This window comes from Sturnira hondurensis, unplaced genomic scaffold, assembly GCF_014824575.4.
Source record: "Sturnira hondurensis isolate 20B ecotype Veracruz unplaced genomic scaffold, ASM1482457v3 Scaffold0004338, whole genome shotgun sequence".
Lineage (NCBI taxonomy): Eukaryota > Metazoa > Chordata > Mammalia > Chiroptera > Phyllostomidae > Sturnira > Sturnira hondurensis.
The window spans coordinates 4,224,387-4,244,137 of record NW_028076969.1 but is presented as its reverse complement, the minus strand read 5'-3'; the positions used below and the strand labels follow the sequence as shown (position 1 = coordinate 4,244,137).

Genomic DNA, 19,751 nt, shown 5'->3' with positions numbered 1-19,751 from the left:
CACAGTAAAGGCCATACATATATGAGAGACCTACAGCCAACATCATACTCAACAGGCAAAAACTTAGAGCTTTGCCACTAAGATCAGAAACAAGACAAGGATGCCCATTTTCACCACTCCTACTCAACATAGTACTGGAAGTCCTAGCCACAGCAATCAGACAACAAAAAGAAATAAAAGGCATCCAAATTGGAAAGGAGGAGGTAAAACTGTTTACAATTTTTGTAAACAATTGTTTACAATTTTTGTCATTGTTTACAGATGACATGATAGTATACATAGAGAATCTTATAGACTCCACCAAAAAACTACTCGACCTAATAAATTAAGTTGTCAAAACAGTGAGATGCAAAGCCAATATTCAGAAATTAAAGGCATTTTCGCAAACCAAAAATGAAATATCAGAAACAGAAATCGGGGGAAAATCCCATTTGATATAGCAAAAAAATAAAATAAAATATCTGGAAATAAACCTAGCCAAGGAAGTTAAAGACATGTACTAAGAAAACTATACAACACTGAAGAAAGAAATTAAGGAAAACCAAAAAAAAAAAAAAAAAGGACGTACCTACCATGTTCATGGAGTGGAAGAATTAACATCATCAAAACGTCCATACTACCCAAAGCAATTTATAGATTCACTGCAATTCCTATTAAAGTACCAATGACATATTTCACAAATATAAAACAAACATTTCAGAAATTTATATGGAACCGTAAATGACCCCAAATAGCTGCAGCAATTTTGAGAGAGAAGAACAAAGCAGGAGATCACAATACCGGATACCAAACTGTATTACAAGTCCACTGTAATCAAAACAGACTGGTATTGGCATAAGAACAGACACATAGACCAATGGAACAGAACAGAGAGCCCAGAAATAAACCCAAGTCTCTACAGTCAATTAATATTTGACAAAGGGGGAAGAAACATAAAATGGAGTAAAAATAGCCTCTTCAACAAATGGTGTTGGGCGATCTGGACAGCTACATGCAAAAACATGAAACTTAATTAATGAAAATTAATTGACAACTTACACCATACACAAAAATAAATTCAAGGTGGATAAAAGGCTAAAATGTAAGTTGGTACACCATAAAAGTCCTAGAGGAAAACATTGGCAGGAAAATCTCAGATATTCCACACAGCAACATCTTCACTGATATGCCCCCTAGAGCAAGGGACATAAGGAAAGAATAAACAGATGGCACCTCATCAAATTAAAGCCTGTGGCCCTGGCTGGCGTAGCTCAGTGGATTGAGCGTGGGCTTGTGAACCAAGGGATGGCGGTTCGATTCCCAGTCAGGGCACATACCTAGGTTGCAGGCCAGTTCCCAGCAGGGGACACGTGAGAGGCAAATATGCATTGATATTTCTCTCCCTTTCTCCTTCCCTTCTCAAGATAAATACATAAAATATTTTTTAAAAAAGCTTGTGCATGACCAAAGAAAACAGCATTAAAATGAAATGAGAACCAACTATATGGGAAAACATATTTGCCAATGACATCTTAGACAAGGGTTTGATCTCCAAAATATATAAGGAACTTACATGACTCCACTCCAGGAAGACAAAAAAAAAAAAAACATTTTAAACATGGGCAAAAGACCTGAATACACACTTCTCCAAGGAGGACATACAAAGGGCCCAGAGATATATGAAAGGATGGCCAGCATACCTGGCCCTTAGAGATGCAAATTAAAACCACCATGAGTTACCCCCTCACACTGGTCAGAATGGCCATCCTATAAAAATCAACAAACAGGTGATGGAGAGGATGTGGAGAAAAGAGAACCCTAGTGCACTGTTGGTGGGAATGCAGACTGGTGCAGACACTGTGGAAAACAGTCTGGAATTTCCTCAGAAAACCAAAAATGAAACTGCCTTTTGACCCAGCAATTCCACTGCTGGGATTGTATCCTAAGACTCCTGAAACACCAATCCAAAAGAACCTACGCACCCCAATGTTCATAGCAGCACAATTTACAATAGCCCAGTGCAGGAAATAACCTAAGTGCCCATCAGTAAATGAGTGGATCAAAAACTTGTGGTACATTTACACAATGGAATACTACACAGCAGAGAGAATGAAGAAGCTCCTACCCTTTGTGGCAGCATGGATGGGACTAGAGAGCATTATGCTAAGTGAAATAAGCCAGGCAGTGAGAGATAAATATTGTATGATCTTACCTTTAACTGGAACATAATCAACAACAGAAAAAGCAAACAAAATATAATGTGAGACATTGAAATTAAGAATAATCTAATAGCCCTGGCTGGTGTAGCTCAGTGGATTGAGTGTGGACCTGCGAACCACATGATCATGGTTCGATTCCCAGTCAGGGCACATGCCTGTGTTGCAGGCCAGTTCCCAGCAGGGCGCGCATGAGAGGCAACCATACATTGATGTTTCTCTCCTTCTCTCCTTCCTTTCCCCTCAAAAAATAAATGAATAAAATCTTTAAAAAAATAAAGAATGATCTAATAATAGCCACAGGGGGTGGGGGAGGGGACAATGGAGGGAAGGGTTTTCAGGAACTACTATAAAGGACATATGGACAAAATCAAGAGGGAAGGTGGAAGCAAGGGAGAGAGGTGGGTTTGGTGAGGGTAGGGGGAAGAGTGGGGAGAAAATACAGACAACTGTAATTGAACAACAATAAAATAATTTAAAAAAAAAGAATTTTTGACTTCCGGTGAAAATGGAGGCGTGGGTGGAAATACTGCACCTCTTCGCACAACCAAATTTAAGGACAACAAAGATTTAGAAACAAAAACACAACCAAAACAGATAGAAATTGAACTGTACCAAAGTCCAATAATAAGGAACCATTTCTCCAGACCAGTAAGAGGGGCGGAGTTGGTGACTGGCAGAGAGGGGTCCCAGCAGGAAAAGGTGGTGGTCAGTGACCCGGGTGTGGGGAGGAAACCAGCAAACCCACTAAGATGCATGGGCTGGTTCGCTGACCATGGACACACATTTGCGTGCATATAAACCTGGCAGGTTTAAAAATGCTCAGTGAGAAAGACTGAAACCCAGGGCCCCAGCAATGGGAAATAAAGTGATTGGAAAAACTTTCGGGGGTTGAGGTGCCAGGAGATGCTTCCAGCCTCACAGGAGAGTTCCTTAGAGAGACCGACAGGGTCCTAGAATGTACACAAGCACACACACCCGAGAACCAGAGCCAGAAGGGCACAATTTGCTTGAGGGAAGCAGTAAAGGGAACCAAACCTGAGAGAGGGTGGAACAAACACCATTGCTGTCTCTCTGACCTCACCCCCACATATAGCATCACAACTTGGGTTGCCCCACCCTGGTGAATACCTAAGGCTCCGCCCCTCATACACAACAGGCACCAACAGACCAAAACATTATGGCTCAAGAAGAACAGCTCAAAGCCCCAGAGCCAACACTTCTAAGCAACCAAGAGATAGCCAACCTATCAGGTGCACAGTTCAAAATACTGGTGATCAGGATGCTCACAGAACTGGTTGATTTTAGTCACAAATTAGATGAAAAAATGAAGGCTACACTAAGTGAAATGAAGAAAAATGCACAGGAAACCAATAGTGATGGAAACAAAACTGGGACTAAAAATCAATGGAGTGGACCAGAAGGAAGAAAGAAACAACCAAACAGAAAAAAAAATGAAGAAACAAGAATTCAAAAACATGAGGAGAGGCTTAGGAACCTCCAAGACATCTTTAAATGTTCCAACATCCAAATTATAGAGGTACCAGAAGGGGGAGGGGAAGAGCAACAAGTGGAAAACTTATTTGAACAAATAATAAAGGAGAACTTCCCCAGTCTGGCAAAGGAAATAGACTTCCAGGAAATCCAGGAAGCTCAGAGAATCCCAAAGAAGTTGGACCAAAGAAGGAACACACCAAGGCGCATCATAATTATATTAGCCAAGATTAAAATGAAGGAGAGAATCCTAGAAGCAGCAAGAGTTAAGGGACAATCACCTACAAAGGAGTTCCCATCAGACTGTCAGCAGATTTCTCAAAAGAGACCTTGAAGGCAAGAAGGGGCTGGAAAGAAGTATTCCAAGTAATGAAATCCAAAGACCTACAGCCAAGATTGCTCTATCCAGCAAAGCTCTCATTTAGAATGGAAGGGCAGATAAAGTGCTTCTCAAATAAGGTCAAGTTCAAAGAGTTCATCATCACCAAGCCCTTATTATATGAAATGGTAAAGCAACTTATCTAAGAAAAAGAAGATAAAATATATAAACAGTGAAAGGACAGCAAACTCACAGTTATTAACAACCACACCTAAAACAAAAGCAAACTAAGAGAACAGCTACATCAGGAGTAGAACCATAGAAATGGAGATCACATGGAGGGTTAGCAACAGGGAGTGGGAGGAGGAGAAGGGGGGAGAAGGTACAGAAAATAAGTAGCATAGATGGTAGGTAGAAAGTAGACAGAGGGCAAGAATAGTATGGGAAATGTAGAATCTAAAGAACTTGAGACACGTGGTCATAAACTAAAGGGAGGAATGGTGGGGGAGGGGTGTGCAGGGTGGAGGGGAATGAAGGGGGAATTAAAACAACTGTAATGGCATAATCAATAAAATATATTTTAAAAATAAAAAATAAAAGAATTTTAGTTGCCTTAGAGCATTTATTTAAATGGAAATCCTGGCAGGTGACGGGCATATGCAGGCCCTGCCCTCTAGTGGCTTACAAATTAAGTGAGTTATTTTAGCTTATACTGGTTTATTCTGATTCATTCTTTAAATAATTGTAAAAAAGACAGAGACTACCTAGAGCAGAGGTGTCAAACTCATTTTCACCAGAGGCCACATCAGCCTTAAGGTTGCCTCCAAAGGACATAAATAATTTTAGGACTGTATAAATGTAAATACTCCCTAACTGTTAAGGAGTTGAAGTTGCATTTGGCTCATACAAAGCATTTCATGGAAAGCAAGTCGGAAGCTATCCCCAGGTAAACTGAGACCACACAAAGTTGCTCTGTCTAGGGGGCGAGGAGAGGGTCTACTCTCCTTCTAGGAAAGGGCCTAAGGTGTCCATAAACAGTCTTAAACAATTAGAGAATTGGGATCGTAATTGACACTTTGCAGACTAAAGACATTTTATAACATATAGTCTATCATAAGATTCTATACTGCTAGGGGTAACCGAATCCTTGTTTGAAAGCCAAGCCTTGTCTAAATTTCTGTTCAGAAATCTGCAACCTCTAAAAAGTTTTCTTTTCTTGATCATTTCATGAATAGAGCTTGGATTTTTTCTTTTACAGAAATGTCATGTTACATTGACACAGGAAGGAGGATAGCAGAAATTAGGTTTTTAATGGGGCATTTTCCCTAACATACTCCTTCACCTTAATCCAAAAAACTGGAGAACTGCACATTAATCCCAGAGTCGGCCCTTGTCTGCTATTTCCCTCTCCCCCCATTCACCCCCGTGTGGCACAGAGACCACATTTTATTTATTTTTGTATATCACATTGCTTTGTGTAACTTAGCATTCTAGTATTCAAAAGATATTTCATGATGGATTAGCTTTCTTGATAAAATGTTGAACTGTTGTCAAATAGGTGTGTTTCAGGAAAGCAAAAAAGAACATTTACAGCATTTTTCAACTTTATTTTTTACCATAATTCATAAGAAATATATTTTACATCATTATATTTTATTTATATTTTCCATCATATACATATAAACAAATCTATATATCTCACCAGAACAAAAGTTATAAATAAAACACAACTTACCCTCTGTACAGCTGGTACTTTTGGTTATTTTCTATTCTAGCTTTTTTTAAAAAATATTTTATTTATTTATCTTTAGAGGAGAAGGGAAGGAGAGAGGAAGAGAAACATCAATGTATGGTTGCTTCTCATGCGTCCCCTGCTGGGAACTGGCCCCTGCCGGGAATTGGTCTGCAACCCAGGCATGTGCCCTGACTGGGAATTGAACTGCGATCATCTGGTTCGCAGGCCCAAGCTCAATCCACTGAGCTACACCAGCCAGGGCTCTAGCTTATTTTTTAAAATGCTGGTCATGACCCACTAGCAGATTTCATGACATCTCATGGGTTGTGATCCACAGTGTGAAAAATATTTATTAAAAAAACTATCTTCTGGAAACAAATATGAAAACCATCAGTAAGTAAAATAAACTAGAAAGAGAAGCTTTAAAATAACGGTTACTTACTTGGTTGATGCCAACACAACATTGAGCGGCATCTGCTGAGAGAACGGAAGGAAAGGCCTGGGGAGAAAGGAAAACACAAACACGTGGGACTCCCTCCCACACTGTGCGCCCTTGGGGCACTCCCCCAACTTCACAGCGGAGCCCGAAAGTCCCGTGCATCAGTAATCCTCAAACTTCTGACACACCCCAAATCACTAGAGAGTGTGGCGATTCTTGTTTAAAATGCAAATTTCCCAGTCTAGCCAGGAGACTCAGGAGACACGCAGCCGAGCTGATGAATCTGCTCTTCCAACAATCACTGCAGTGTTCTCCCTGGGCCAGGGAAATAAGGTGCATTTGCATGGCACAGCCAGTCACTGGCTCCCAGAAGCTTCTCCACTTCCCGGAAGAATTCTGATATTCACAATGATTTAGTCTTAAAAAGTTCCCCTTAAAAGCCTAGGGATTGAATATGCTAGGTTAAGAATTTCACACTTCTCTGAAAAAGTCAGCATCATAAAATTTTTATGAGGAATTTGCTCATAAATAATAATGTGAATTACAAATTTACTTTCTCAAGGAAATATATGTAGATACAATAGTAATGCTATTTTTCTAATTCAGGTAAGACCTACAGGGAAATCCTCATCTTATTTTAATTTAATCAGAGGACTACCTCATGAGTATTAATCATGAATGAATCAAAGTAAATCTTTGATCATGTTAGTTTTGGCGACATTACACTGAGAGCAAATGTCACCTGTTTGCTCATTTTTAGGAATTTTCCTCGCACGATGACTGTCATGCTGTCCCTACTCTATCCCACTTCACATGACTACTTCATTTTGTTCTCTCAGCCCTTGTCTGCTACAATGATACATTCTCATTTGCAATTAAGTAACGATGAAGTATGGAGACTCAGTTGGAATCCCAGTTCTGGCACTTGCTGACTTAGGTGACCTTGGGGAATCTATTGCTCCTCTCTTGGTCTCAGCTTCCTTCCTGGTCAAGGGGGATACTATATCTATTCTACATTTCTGTTGTAAAAACTAAAAGTATATATATTTAAAGCACTTAAAGTGGTGCCTGGCACACTGCCTGCACTTGAAAATGATGGCCGCCGTCATTATCATAGAGAGGTCCGTTAATGACATCAGGGCTCACATTCATTAGTAGTTACTTTTTACCTTTCAAAATATTTGTAGCGATTCTTTCCAGTAACATCAGGATCTTCATAAACTTTAGTCATCTGAAAAGAAGTGTCAGTTCTAAAATAAAGTAGGAAAACATTCATTGAAGTGTAAAATATTTTCAAATATAACTTATATTTAATATTTCTATGTCCATAAAGTGGGAGATACCCGGGTATTTCAGACTGAGAGCAAAGTCTCCTATGACACACACCTGACTGAACAACAGAATTTACTTCATACTGTATACACTTCTGTACTTCTTTAATGCTCAGAACAGAGTTACTTTCCCTGTGCCAGGAGTCCCGGAGCCACCAAGAGGAAGTGAAAGTGAAGGAAAGAGTCAATTTGCAGAGACACAGAGAAGAGACTGGTGATTGTCAGAGGGGAGGGGGTTTGGGAGCTGGGTGGAAAAGGTGAAGGAATTAAGAAGTACAAGTTGGAAGTTACAAGGTAGTCACGGGGATGTAAAGTACAGTATAGGTAATATAGTTAACAGTATTGTAATAACTATGTGTGGTGCCAGATGAGCACTGGAAATATCAGGGGGAGCACTGTGTAAAGTATGTGATTGTCTAACCACTATGATGTGCACCCAAAATGAATACAAAATAATATGGAATATAAACGAATTGAAAAAATAAAATTTTAAGTTCTTTTTAAAATAAATAATTTATGAAAAGAAAAACAAGAGTCAATTTATAAAAATCCCACAATTTAAAAAATGCCTACTTTTAATTAATAGCATATGAGAATAACAAAGTTTTAAAAGACAACTGTTGATCTCTTTTAAATGTAACATTTTAAAACACTAGGTATGAACTTGTAAATAATTAAAACAATAAGGAGGTCACGAAACATGTCTCTGAAGATGCTTTGGACACAAGTCTCCAAAACACATTTAGGTAGTACCAGAAAATTACACTTCCGATTTCTAAGATGGAGCAAAGAAACAACAAATACAGTTACCTCCACCTTTGGTGGCAAGTTGTCACTTAATATGTATATTCACCCCAACCTTCTGAGAACATCTGTTAACCGATAAACCTATAAGCATTGCTCCTGAGTCAGGGTCATTTTGGTCAAAGAGGTTAAGAGAGAGAGAATTTGGGGCATTAGCCTAGTTAGAGCATCACAATTAAACATTTTTAAATAAAGCAAAATAAATAAATATTTTAATAAGAAAAATGCATTCATTAAAAATACGAGTAGCAGCTGAAGCCAGTGGACACTCACACAGCAAGTTGCTGGAGGGCTTCTCTGTGTTTCTCCTCATGCCCCCTCCACTCCCGACTGACACATGGAGGGACGGGGTCTGCCTTGCTCCAATACAGAGAATGTCTTGGATAGTGGATCAGGTTACTGAACATGGCGCGAAACCTGGGGACTTTTCTCTAATGTTAACACAGGGAGGCAGGGAGAAAAGGGACAAAATTATACCATCAGATTTTCTAAATCATTTTACTTATATTGTAAACTTTTTAAAAAGGCACGAAAGAGTGTATATGGCATAGAAAGAAGGGTTATTGGTATGCGTGTAAAATATCTCTGGAAGAATGCTCAACAAACTAACGACAATGGATAATTATGGGAATAATTCTAACCTATAGCGGATTAGAATTTACTTCATACTGTATACACTTCTGTACTTCTTTAATGCTTTTCATACAGACATATATTACTTTCCCATTGAAATAAATTAGGTTGTAATGAGTCTTTTATTCATTGGTAATTAGTGAATTCTCACATTGGGTCACAAGTATAAAGATGCCTTTGTCCCCCAGTAATCATGGCAAAATAATTTCTGTAGAATATAAAGTCCAGTGAAGATTTATTGATGGGTCAATCTTATCAGTGCCGTTAGCCACACTAGGTGGTTCAGGTTCATTAGACTGCCTAGTGAATGAATTAGACCTACCAGTCTGCTTCGACTCAAGAATGCTTGCATATTTGCCTGTGCGTGGTCTTTCTCACTTGACACAATAAACAATGGATCTACAAAATAAACAATAGGATAGTAAAAGGAGTAGAACAAATCTAGTCCCAGACTGAGAACAATGCCAACGCAATGCAATTTCTTAACTGGAAAACAAATTAGAAAATTTAGATATTGCTTAACTCTTCAACAGCTCATAGCCCTGTTACTCTGCCACTATTGAGAGTCTGTTAGATGTTCATTCCAAAGCCAGTTTATAAAACTGGAATGCAAAGAAAGGCCTAACATGCTCTCAAGCACCATAACTAACATGCTGTCTTCTATTCTATGAACAAGCCAGTTTCTGGGTCGAGGAAGCCCAGGAAATAGTCCAAGAGGAAAGAACATGTATACACACACTATGTCCATTTACAAGTGAAAGAAACAATAAATTTGTGCACTACCTCTCATATTCAATACACAAGGAAGATACAAACTCTTAACAGTATGTTATCTCTGAATGGGTCAACACAGTAAGAAAATGTCATTCTCTAATAAGAGATAAATAAGGTCAGCTATCGTGCCCTGGCTGCGTGGATGAGTTGGGTGGAGTGTTGTCCTGCAGCCAAAAGGTTTCGGGTTCAGTCCCCACTCTAGGCACATACAGGAGGCAACCAATTGATGTTTCTTTCTCTCTCCCTTCCCCTCTCTCTGAAAGCAATGAAAAAAATGTCCTCCAGTTAAGATAAAAAAAAAAGGATCGGCTATCTTTAGAAATCACTCTTTAAGTTTAAGAGTCTGCTAATGAGGGGACTAAGTTATTTTTCCAAAGTTCAACAAAAGATTGATATAATGAGAATAGTATTGAATAAAGGGAAATTTCTATTCATACTCTTGTTTTAAGTCACTAAAGGATAATACCAGGTGTATGGTTGCCATTGTGTTGTTCATCTGAAATTAGTTTAGGCTGCATATTCTCTGAGTCTGAATAATAAATAATAACTTATTATTCTCCTGTTATTATCAAAAGGAGTGTTAAGACATGATATCTATAGAAACATTCTCACCACCTACCACAGATAATGACACAATATTGTATGATTTGTGAGACTACACATTCTGCAACACGTCCTACAACTGTGATTATAATGATGCTCAAAAAGCAGGAGAGGGAGCATTTGAGATCTTGATCCTGAGTGTATGTTGTCAGTTTGGCTCAAATAAACTCACAAAAATTCTAAAAACAAAAAGCAGTAGAAAGGCCTCTGAGGTGCCTAAGTAATACAAGTAACAGCAGTCACCAGGTATCGCGTGTTCACTCCTAAACAGTATTAAGTGCTTTGTATGTAACATTTGACTTAATCTTCACAAAAACCCAGTGAGGTAGGTTCTAGTTCTCCATTTTATAGGTGAGGAAACCGAAACTTCAAGAAGTTAGCAACTTACTGACTGGCAGTTAGGATCTGAACTCTAATCCTTCTGGCTCCCAGGCCTAATATTATCAAAAACACATGGATTTTATGAGGGTAAATTTCCCAGGGAAATCATGAGAGAGCCCCTCAGCCAATTCACCCACATTGTAGAAATAGTTCTAACAAGCCAAGAATGTTGTCACAACCAAGTAATGGTGAAAGGAAGTGTTTCAAACCCCAAGGCATAGCAACTACTTTTAGAGGAAAATGTTATAAATTGCAGATTTGTGAAGGAAAGAAGGGAGAAAGAGCTCATGATAAACCCAGAATATATTTTAAAATATTTTTGGAAGCTAAGAGAAATATATCATGTGTTTAAAAGATTTTAATTATCAGGGCAGTACTGGAGCTAACAATCCATCAACAACTGTACAGATTCAAGGAAGTAACAAAGGATAGTAGACACTTCAAAGGAGGTACATGATACATAGCATTTACAAAAACAACAACAACAACACAATGAAATACAAAATGACAAAATGATATATAAATGATTAGCAGTTAGGATTTATAAAAGAATGGCATTGATTGTAAAGTATTATACAAATGTAAGGTATCTGAATTTATCTGAATTACTACAGTGACCAGAAAAGTAAAATTACATGTAGTGAAGATGTCCAAGCAAAACTTCCTAGAGCAGCAAAAGCCTTGACCAGACAATTAAATTACACTGAAAGGTCATTGGGTTTGAGGAGTGGGGGCAGGGGAAGGGTGAAAGAGCCTGGAAAGGTGTTCATATTTGTATCATTGATACCCATACACACATCTCACCCAACAACCTCTCTATTTCTCTCTTCAAATTTCAGCTAAGATATACACGGATTCTGCACGATTGAGGGTGAGCTTTAGGCTATAGAAGTCACCTAGAGTGCCACCCCAATCCCTGTCATAGTAAAAGAAATCCATACACAAGTAGCTTCCTGCAGAAGGAAGAAGGAAGCATATAGGCAGAAAGAAGCAGGGTTAGGGTTGCCAGATAAAGTATAGAAAGCTCAGTTAAATTTGAATTTCAGATAAGCAAAGAATAACTTTTTATATAAATACTGGGTTAGCCAAAAGGTCCGTTTAGTTTTTTCCATAAAATAAAAGACACATTTTTCATTTTCACCAATAACTTTATTGACTTGGATATTTTGAGTATGTTAGCTATCTCCCAGGTGGTATAACTTTGATTGTTCTCAATTAATGTCTCAATTGATCACTATCAACTCCATCTGGTCCACCCAACCGTGGAGCATCATCCTTGGAGAAATCTCCGGCATGAAACTCCACAAACCACTTTTGACACATTCAATCAGTCACAGCACCTTCTTCACACACTGCACAAACCTTTTTTTTCATGTTAGTTGCTCTTTTACCTTTCTTAAAATAATAAAGTATAATATGCCAAAAATGTTGCTTATTTTCTTACATCTTCAATATTAAAAGGGCTACACAAAAATTCACCAGTTTTGATGAGCTTTTTATTTATTTATTTTATTTTTTAAGAAATATATTTTATTGATTATACCATTATAGTTGTTCTATTCCCCCCTTCATTCCCCTCCACCCCCACCCTCCCTCCCCCACCATTCTCCCCCCCCTTAGTTTATAACCATGTGTCTCAAGTTCTTTAGATTCTATATTTCCCCTACTATTCTTGCCCTCCCCCCTATCTATTTTCTACCTACTGTCTATGCTATTTTCTGTACCTTCTCCCCCCTTCTCCTCCTCCCACTCCCCTGTTGCTAACCCTCCATGTGTTCTTCATTTCTATGGTTCCACTCCTGATCTAGCTGTCCTCTTGGTTTGCTTTTGTTTTAGGTGTGGTTGTTAATAACTGTGTGTTTGCTGTCCTTTCACTGTTCATATTTTTCATCTTCTTTTTCTTATATAAGTCCCTTTAGCATTTCATATAATAAGGGCTTGGTGATGATGAACTCCTTGAACTTGACCTTATCTGAGAAGCACTTTATCTGTCCTTCCATTCTAAATGAAAGTTTTGCTGGATAAAGCAATCTTGGCTGTAGGTCTTTGGATTTCATGACTTGGAATACTTCTTTCCAGCCCCTTCTTGCCTGTAAGGTCTCTTTTGAGAAATCTGCTGACAGTCTGATGGGTACTCCTTTGTAGGTGACTGTCCCCTTATCCCTTGATGCTTCTAGGATTCTCTCCTTCATTTTGGTCTTGGCTAATGTAATTGTGATGTGCCTTGGTGTGTTCCTTCTTGGGTCCAACTTCTTTGGCACTCTCTGAGCTTCCTGGATTTCCTGGAAGTCTATTTCCTTTGCCAGACTGGGGAAGTTCTCCTTTATTATTTATCCCCGTTGAATGGTTAGATGTAGTCGGACTTCCGTACAATTCAATTTTCTGTCCCTTGGTTGTGTCTTTGTTTCTCCAAACCTTTGTTGTATTCAAACTTGGTTGTGGGAGAAGGCACAGTGTTTCCACCTATGCCTCCATCTTGGCGGAAGTCCATGAGTTTTTTAAATGAATGCTATTATGACAGCTGTCACAATACAATCTAACAAAATTGTTTTGTATGAAGTTAAAGACACTATTAGCGCCATCATACGAAAAAACCAAACTTTTCAGCCAACCCAATATGTCCCAATATTGCATGGGACTAAAAATGTACATCAAAACAGTATTCATTATTTATCTGAAATTCAAATTTCACCATGTGTCCTGTATTTTTATTTGCTAAATCTGCTAACCCTAACAGGGAGAGAAACCACAGAGTCCAAGAAATTGAGCAGGAGGGCAGGGCACCTTAGTTCTGACCTTCCCCGTGCTTGCCATATTATCTTCCTGACCACAAGTATCTGTGCAACAGCCTATTTTACAACAACAATCCAAACTTTTGTATCACCTATTCTGAGTGGACGTGGAAACTTGTAGCAATGTCTCTGCAAAAATAAAAAGTTACATTTAGGGACAAAAGAAACAAGGAGCTTAATTCTTTGCCTGTCTTTACTCACAGAAGATATCTATCTCTGTTCCCAAATTATCTGCGAAACAAACAGGGTGATCTGTTTAGAGGTGTTTACTAGATTTATTTTATAAGATGAAGCCAAAAGCACATAAAGAAAACCAATGGCCAGAATACATAGCCCCTATACCAGGAAATGGGCACTTTATAGGATTCCCATCCAGAGGAGACCCTGGGAATCCCAGAGGAGTTAAGACATGGTTAAAAGTAATGTGAGGTTCAAGTGAAGAGCCTGGGACTACAGAGGCAAAATTAACGGTAAACTCAATAATTTAATAAACATTTATGAGGCAACAAGCATATGTACCAGCACTGGAACAGGTACTGAGAAAGCTAAAAAAAAAAAAAGAAATGCTTAGAACAAGAACTTAAAGAATGCAAGGGACTCAGGGTACAGTATAAGAGGTAGACATAAAACAGACAACCAGGGCATTAAAATAAATTGGGGCTTTGGGGCCAATAAAGTGGACCTAGTTTATAAGCGATGCTTTAATGGGTAAGAATAAGTTTAAAGAAAAAGAGAAAACTAAAAACGAAGGTTAGATAAACTGCCACTTTACTGAGAAAGACAAATTTGGAGGTGTCCAGAGACTGGGAGCTGGAAGGTCAATGTTGTTGGGCGTTTTACGCAATTTGAACTGCGGAAATGTTGCGTGACTCTCCGAGTCTGCAAATGATTGCTTACTTTTCTGGATACTAAAACTTCCAGGAAGGTCGTTTAGGGCTGTGCAAATTATCAGGAAAAGAGGGTGGCTAAGTGTTTGGCGGCCTCACGCGGTCTCTGGAGCGCATGGGCTGTCACCTGCAGGGCTCCGAGCTGCCTCCACCCAACAAAGGACAACTGCGGCCCAGGAACTCGTCCCGATGCTCGACTTTCGTCCCACCGGCTACAGGCCCACCTAGCCCAGGAGTCGACTAGTCAGGAGGGAGGTCTGGGGCCACCCTTACCGTACAGGAAATCATAAGCTCGGCTGGAGGAGACCTTGTGCACGGACCCCGAATTAGCCTCGCACCGGATTTTGGACACCTGCGGCTTGGCCTGAGGCTCTCGGATGGTCACTACGTGGCTCATCGTGCCGACCCTTCCTCCACGACTGCAGGGGACTGACTGATCAGGTAGGCCTAAAGGTTGTGTGCATCGTAGCTATGGTAACCTCGGCTGGAATTCTAGCCTGAGGGGCCGGGCAAGCCGCGGTAGGGGCGGGGCTATCGAAGGAGGGGCGGGGCTATCGAAGGGAGGGGGCGGGGCTCAAAAGGAAGGGTAAGCGCTGGGGTGGGAGAGAGGAGGGATAAGGACCAGGCATTCGGGTGGACTGGGAGCGGAGAGGGCTGAGAGGCAGGAACGGGCTGAGACTGGGCAGAGATGGGAAGGGCGGGGAGCGAGTGGGCAAAGGTCAATCTCACCTGCCACTGCATTCCCCAGACCGAGCCTCCGGCTTTCTGCCGCCCACCCAGTTCAACGCTGCAGGGGCCAGAGGCTGGGGGAGAGGCTGCTGCGCAAATCCAGCGGACATTTACACTCTGTAGCCTCTTTCGGAAATCCTGGGAGATTTCAGACCGTTCTGGAATAGTTGGGCTTTCATTTCGGACGTCCCCTTTCCGTGGGGCCTGTGCGAGCTGAGGAATCCAAGCTCCCGAGCGTTGGTCCTTGGCGCATTGCGCTCTGGCCCCAGTCAACAGCGTTTAAAGGCTGCGTTAATTAACCACACACTGATAACACTTACCCCTGGGCATTAAATCAACTAAAGGTCACGTGGTATAGGCACTAGCAGTGCTTCTCCAAACTGTTTATTATGAGAAATTTTTAAACATAGGCAAAAGTCAATCCACTTTTAGTAATGATCCCTTATGTACTTATCACCAAGAATGATTTCATTATCATTATCACTCCCCTCTTTTTGCTTTTTTAAAACAACTCCCAGACATTATTTTATCCTTAATCTGCATCTTTATTTTTTTAAACTTAACCAACATCACATCTAATAAAATAATTCTTTCATATCATCTAATACTCAGTTCGTATTCAAATTTCCCTGGTTGAGTCCAAGATGTCATGTAATAGTTGGTTTGTTCTGATCAAAGGATTAAAAAAAAAAGTGTTCGTATTGCATTTTGGTATGCCTCTTAAGTCTATTATTCTAGAACAGTGACTAATACTTTCAATGATTTTCTTTATTAGCTGGTATTCTTTTATGAAAACAACTTTCTCTCATCAACTTATTGGTTATCCTAAAATACAGGGACTTTAGAGGAAAGACTAGAGAAATGGTGGGTTCTTTCACTTTAATTTCCAAATTTCAGAGAAATGAGCCAGTGCCCTAGCAACCTCCCGGGTTAACCAATAAGGTTTTGTTTGGTATCATTATGAATGCATGCATTTTTACATATCTGATGTTTTAACCCATTACGATCATTTTTCTTTATGATGCCCAGATTATTCCATTAGCCTGGTGGCACACCTTGGAGTTGGCTTCTTTGTCCTTTTGAAGTCATTCACAGACACTCTTGAATAAGACTCTTAGCTTAGCCTGATGTTCTTTCCACACATAGTCTTGGTTTTATTTTCTGTACTCCTAAACTTCTTGGGGGTTTTGCAAACCAGCCATAGACTTTGTCACCTCCAAATCATTGCTCAAGCTGATACTTTTGCCTAAAACACCTTTTCTTATTTATGCCACCCAACTAATAGGTATCCTTCAAGACTCAGTGCCAACTTGGCCACCTTTATATAGTTTCTCCAAATCCCCCAGAGCAAGGCTTCATTGTTTCTTCAGTGCTGTAGTAGCACCGAGAGCACTAACCCTCATGGACTGGTGACTGTCTGAAACTCTGCTCTTCACAACTGTGAGTTCATTGAGAGCACAGAATCTCTGAAGTACCTGCTACATGAAAGCGTAATAAAATGATTCCTAATGAATAAATCCACCCATTTATTAAACAAATTTACTGTCTATATGAAACAAGTATTAAAGATTTTAAGATACTTTGTATAGCTCAATGGATGATGGAGAAAACACAGAAACAATTAAAATACAATGTTATCAATAATATAATAATATTTTTCCCTCTGTAGGTATAGCAACATTTCCCAGGTTCTGTTTCTTCTTCCCAGAATGCTCCTCATCCTGCTCCCCCCATGTTCTCACTGCTGACTTGTCATTTGAAGTCTCAGCTAAAATGTCCCCTTCTCTGAAAAACTGTTCTTCACTCTGTCAGATAAATCATCTGAAGTAATTAACAGCCAGCCCCCTCCATAAACACATTGGAAGACACTAACCAACAGAATATATCAATCGTGATGAGATATATGTGACTATGTGATTATCTAATATGGACTATAGTTCACCCTCTCCCTTGCTGGCTTTGAGAAAGCAAGGGCCTGTGTTGGGGACTCAACATCGGAAAGAACTACAGGTAGCTTGTCAGAGCCAAACACCACCTGTACCCTACAACCAGCAAAAAACCAAATCCCTCAGTCCTACAGTTGCAAGAAACTGAATTCTGCCAACAACCTGAGGGAGACAGCCTTCCCCGGTGGAATCTCAGATGAGACCAGTCTCCACCCAAACCTTGACTGCAACCCTGCGAGCTTCTCATCAGAGGAGCCACTTAAGCCATAGAAACTGAGATATATTAAGGTGTATTAAGATGTAGGAAGGTATGTTACCTCTAGGTTTGTGGTAATATTGTTACACAGCAAAAATTGACTACTATGCAACCTTTATAAAATTAAGTTCTGTCTTTTACTTTACTAGTGTAGAAGAAACTTTGATGTTAGAGAGGGATGCTAGTTAATGACAAAGTTTCATTGAAATGAAAGTTATACTTTGCCATGTTGGTCTCCATGGGTCTCTCTGTTTGTTTGTCTCATTCTTTTCTTTTTAAAAATATTTTATTTATTTATTTTTAGAGAGAGGGGAAGGAAAGGAGAAAGAGTGGGAGAGAAACATCAATGTGTGGTTGCCTCTCATGCATCCCCTACTGGGGACCTGGCCTGCAACCCAGGCATGTGCCCTGATGGGGAATCAAACCGGCGACCCTTTGCTTCACAGGCCCGTGCTCAATGCACTGAGCTACACCAGCCAGAGCTGTTTGTGTCATTCTTAAATAAGCAGAGAAATAAAAAGAAAAAAATGGTGGCCAGGGTCACTGTCTCTTTTGTTCTTTCATTTGTATAGGAGACAACCTGGGACAACAGCAATAGTGTCTCCCTCTAGAAAAAAGGGCAGGTTTGCTTACAGCCTTACAAGTCTGAGACAGTGTCCTTTAAGCAAAGGGCATGCGTTCTTACTACCCATCATTAAAGATCGGGGGTTTCCTAAGCACACTGTTCCTTTCCTGTAACGCAATCCAGTGTGTAAGCAGATGTCCTCTAACCTTCTTCACAGCATGTTGTGGGAATTGGGGTTCAGGGAACTGGTACAAAAATGCTGGTATTTTGCTGCTGCTGCTGCAAGTAATAAATTATCTTTTATCCCTGACCCAGCAGTTTTCTTGCTTTTACCAGAACTCATGGAACTGTGGCAGGCAAATAGGAGGGTCAAACTTCAGACCTTTCACAGTTCTTGAAAAGCCATAGAGAATGATGTACAGCACACACTTAACTGTGAATACTGGAAAACATTTTTTTTATAGAGGCAGAAAGGTTAATACTGTACAAAATTACCACTGAACCCGTTGACCAGGCAAGTGAGAATTCAAGCCTTCTAATTCTTACTGTCAGCATAGGGTCTCACTTCTTCTCTACCAACCTCAACTAACTGTCCTTACCATTAGTCCTGCCTAACTAATCCCAGACGTAGAGACTTTAAGATTAGTTAGGCATGAAATAACACAGAATACCGTTATCATGGAGGGTTTTTATAAACTATTTCCTTAGTCGTTGCTTGTTACAGTACCGGGGCTGTCATCCCATCCACAGAATGACTGCGTGGTGCCATTCATAGCTACTATCCCTATTCAGTACCATCCTGTAACATATTCACTGTGCTAAGAAAAAGCCCATTATAGTCAGCATTTCAATTCTTGTTGCCTACTGAATTAGCAATTACAGCAAAAGCAAAGAGCCCCAGAGGCTTAAAATGGTAGCATATCACTGGTTAAACTCAGACCTGAGGTTTTTACATAGGGCATGTTAAATTAATTAAAAATGTTTTGTCTATTGTGTTATTGTTACTTTCTATAAGTTCCTTAGCTTTAGACATTAATCCCCAGTTGGCTTTACATATTTCAAACATCTTTCACCAGTTTGTCATCTATTTGTTAACTTTTGTCTTTAATTTTTTTAAAAAATAAACTAAGGCATATTAAAGGATTTGAGTTTACTGGAGCCAAATTGGATTCAGGTAGAACAGCAGCAAACTGGAAGAGGTTAGGAACAGTTCACAGACAGGAGCTTAGGGAATGGCTTTTACATGGAAAAGGCAGAGAAAGGTAAGAAAATTCCTGATTGGTTACAGCTTAAAGCCTGGTTAGCTGTTGGTGATTAGCTGTCCTTAGCATTTTGATTTTGTAACCGGGAGGCTTTTATACCCTTTGAATTTGGTTGGAGCCACATTAGTCTAATGGCCGCCTTCTTTATTTTGATGGCATTAACTTCATCAATTATTTCACTTGCAATTTGTGGCTTTGAAATGTTGTCACATACGTAGTTCCCCACCACTGGGTATGAAGATAATCTCCTCTACTACCTTCTATTAATGTCTTAGTTTGACCTTCCACATGTATACCTTTAATGCATCCAGAGCCCCTCCTTCTGATACGATGTTTCATTTTATCAGAGTTTATTGTCTTTTCCCCATTGATTTGTTGAACTGTGTTGAACTTGGATTATGTTTCCAAGTGATGTTGATGTTACTAGTCCAAGAAACACTGAGTGGCAAGATACTAAACAACGGGTGTTAACACCTAGCTGAAAGAACTGATAATCATAGACAAGGGTGAATTGAGAACATAAGGGCAATGTGTTGCATTAAACATACTAATCCATAGTGAAGTAAAAATCATGCTATCAGAAGTTTTTAGATGACAAAATTGGGA

General features: G+C 39.7%; 1 protein-coding gene across 2 annotated transcripts in view; it reads right to left on the bottom strand.

Annotated features, from left to right (window-relative positions):
- Positions 1-14,877, bottom strand: part of CFAP91 (cilia and flagella associated protein 91) — an 81,468-nt gene extending 66,591 nt beyond the window's left edge. For both annotated transcript variants that reach the window (XM_037045572.1, XM_037045573.1), the window contains exons 1-5: positions 14,661-14,877; positions 9,273-9,349; positions 8,591-8,748; positions 7,352-7,432; positions 6,186-6,242 (exon numbers count right to left, since the gene is read on the bottom strand). In XM_037045572.1, coding sequence (XP_036901467.1) covers positions 6,186-6,242; positions 7,352-7,432; positions 8,591-8,748; positions 9,273-9,349; positions 14,661-14,784 — 497 coding nt within the window. In that variant the 5' untranslated portion in view covers positions 14,785-14,877. The remainder of the gene's footprint in view (positions 1-6,185; positions 6,243-7,351; positions 7,433-8,590; positions 8,749-9,272; positions 9,350-14,660) is intronic.
- Positions 14,878-19,751: the final 4,874 nt, after the last annotated feature.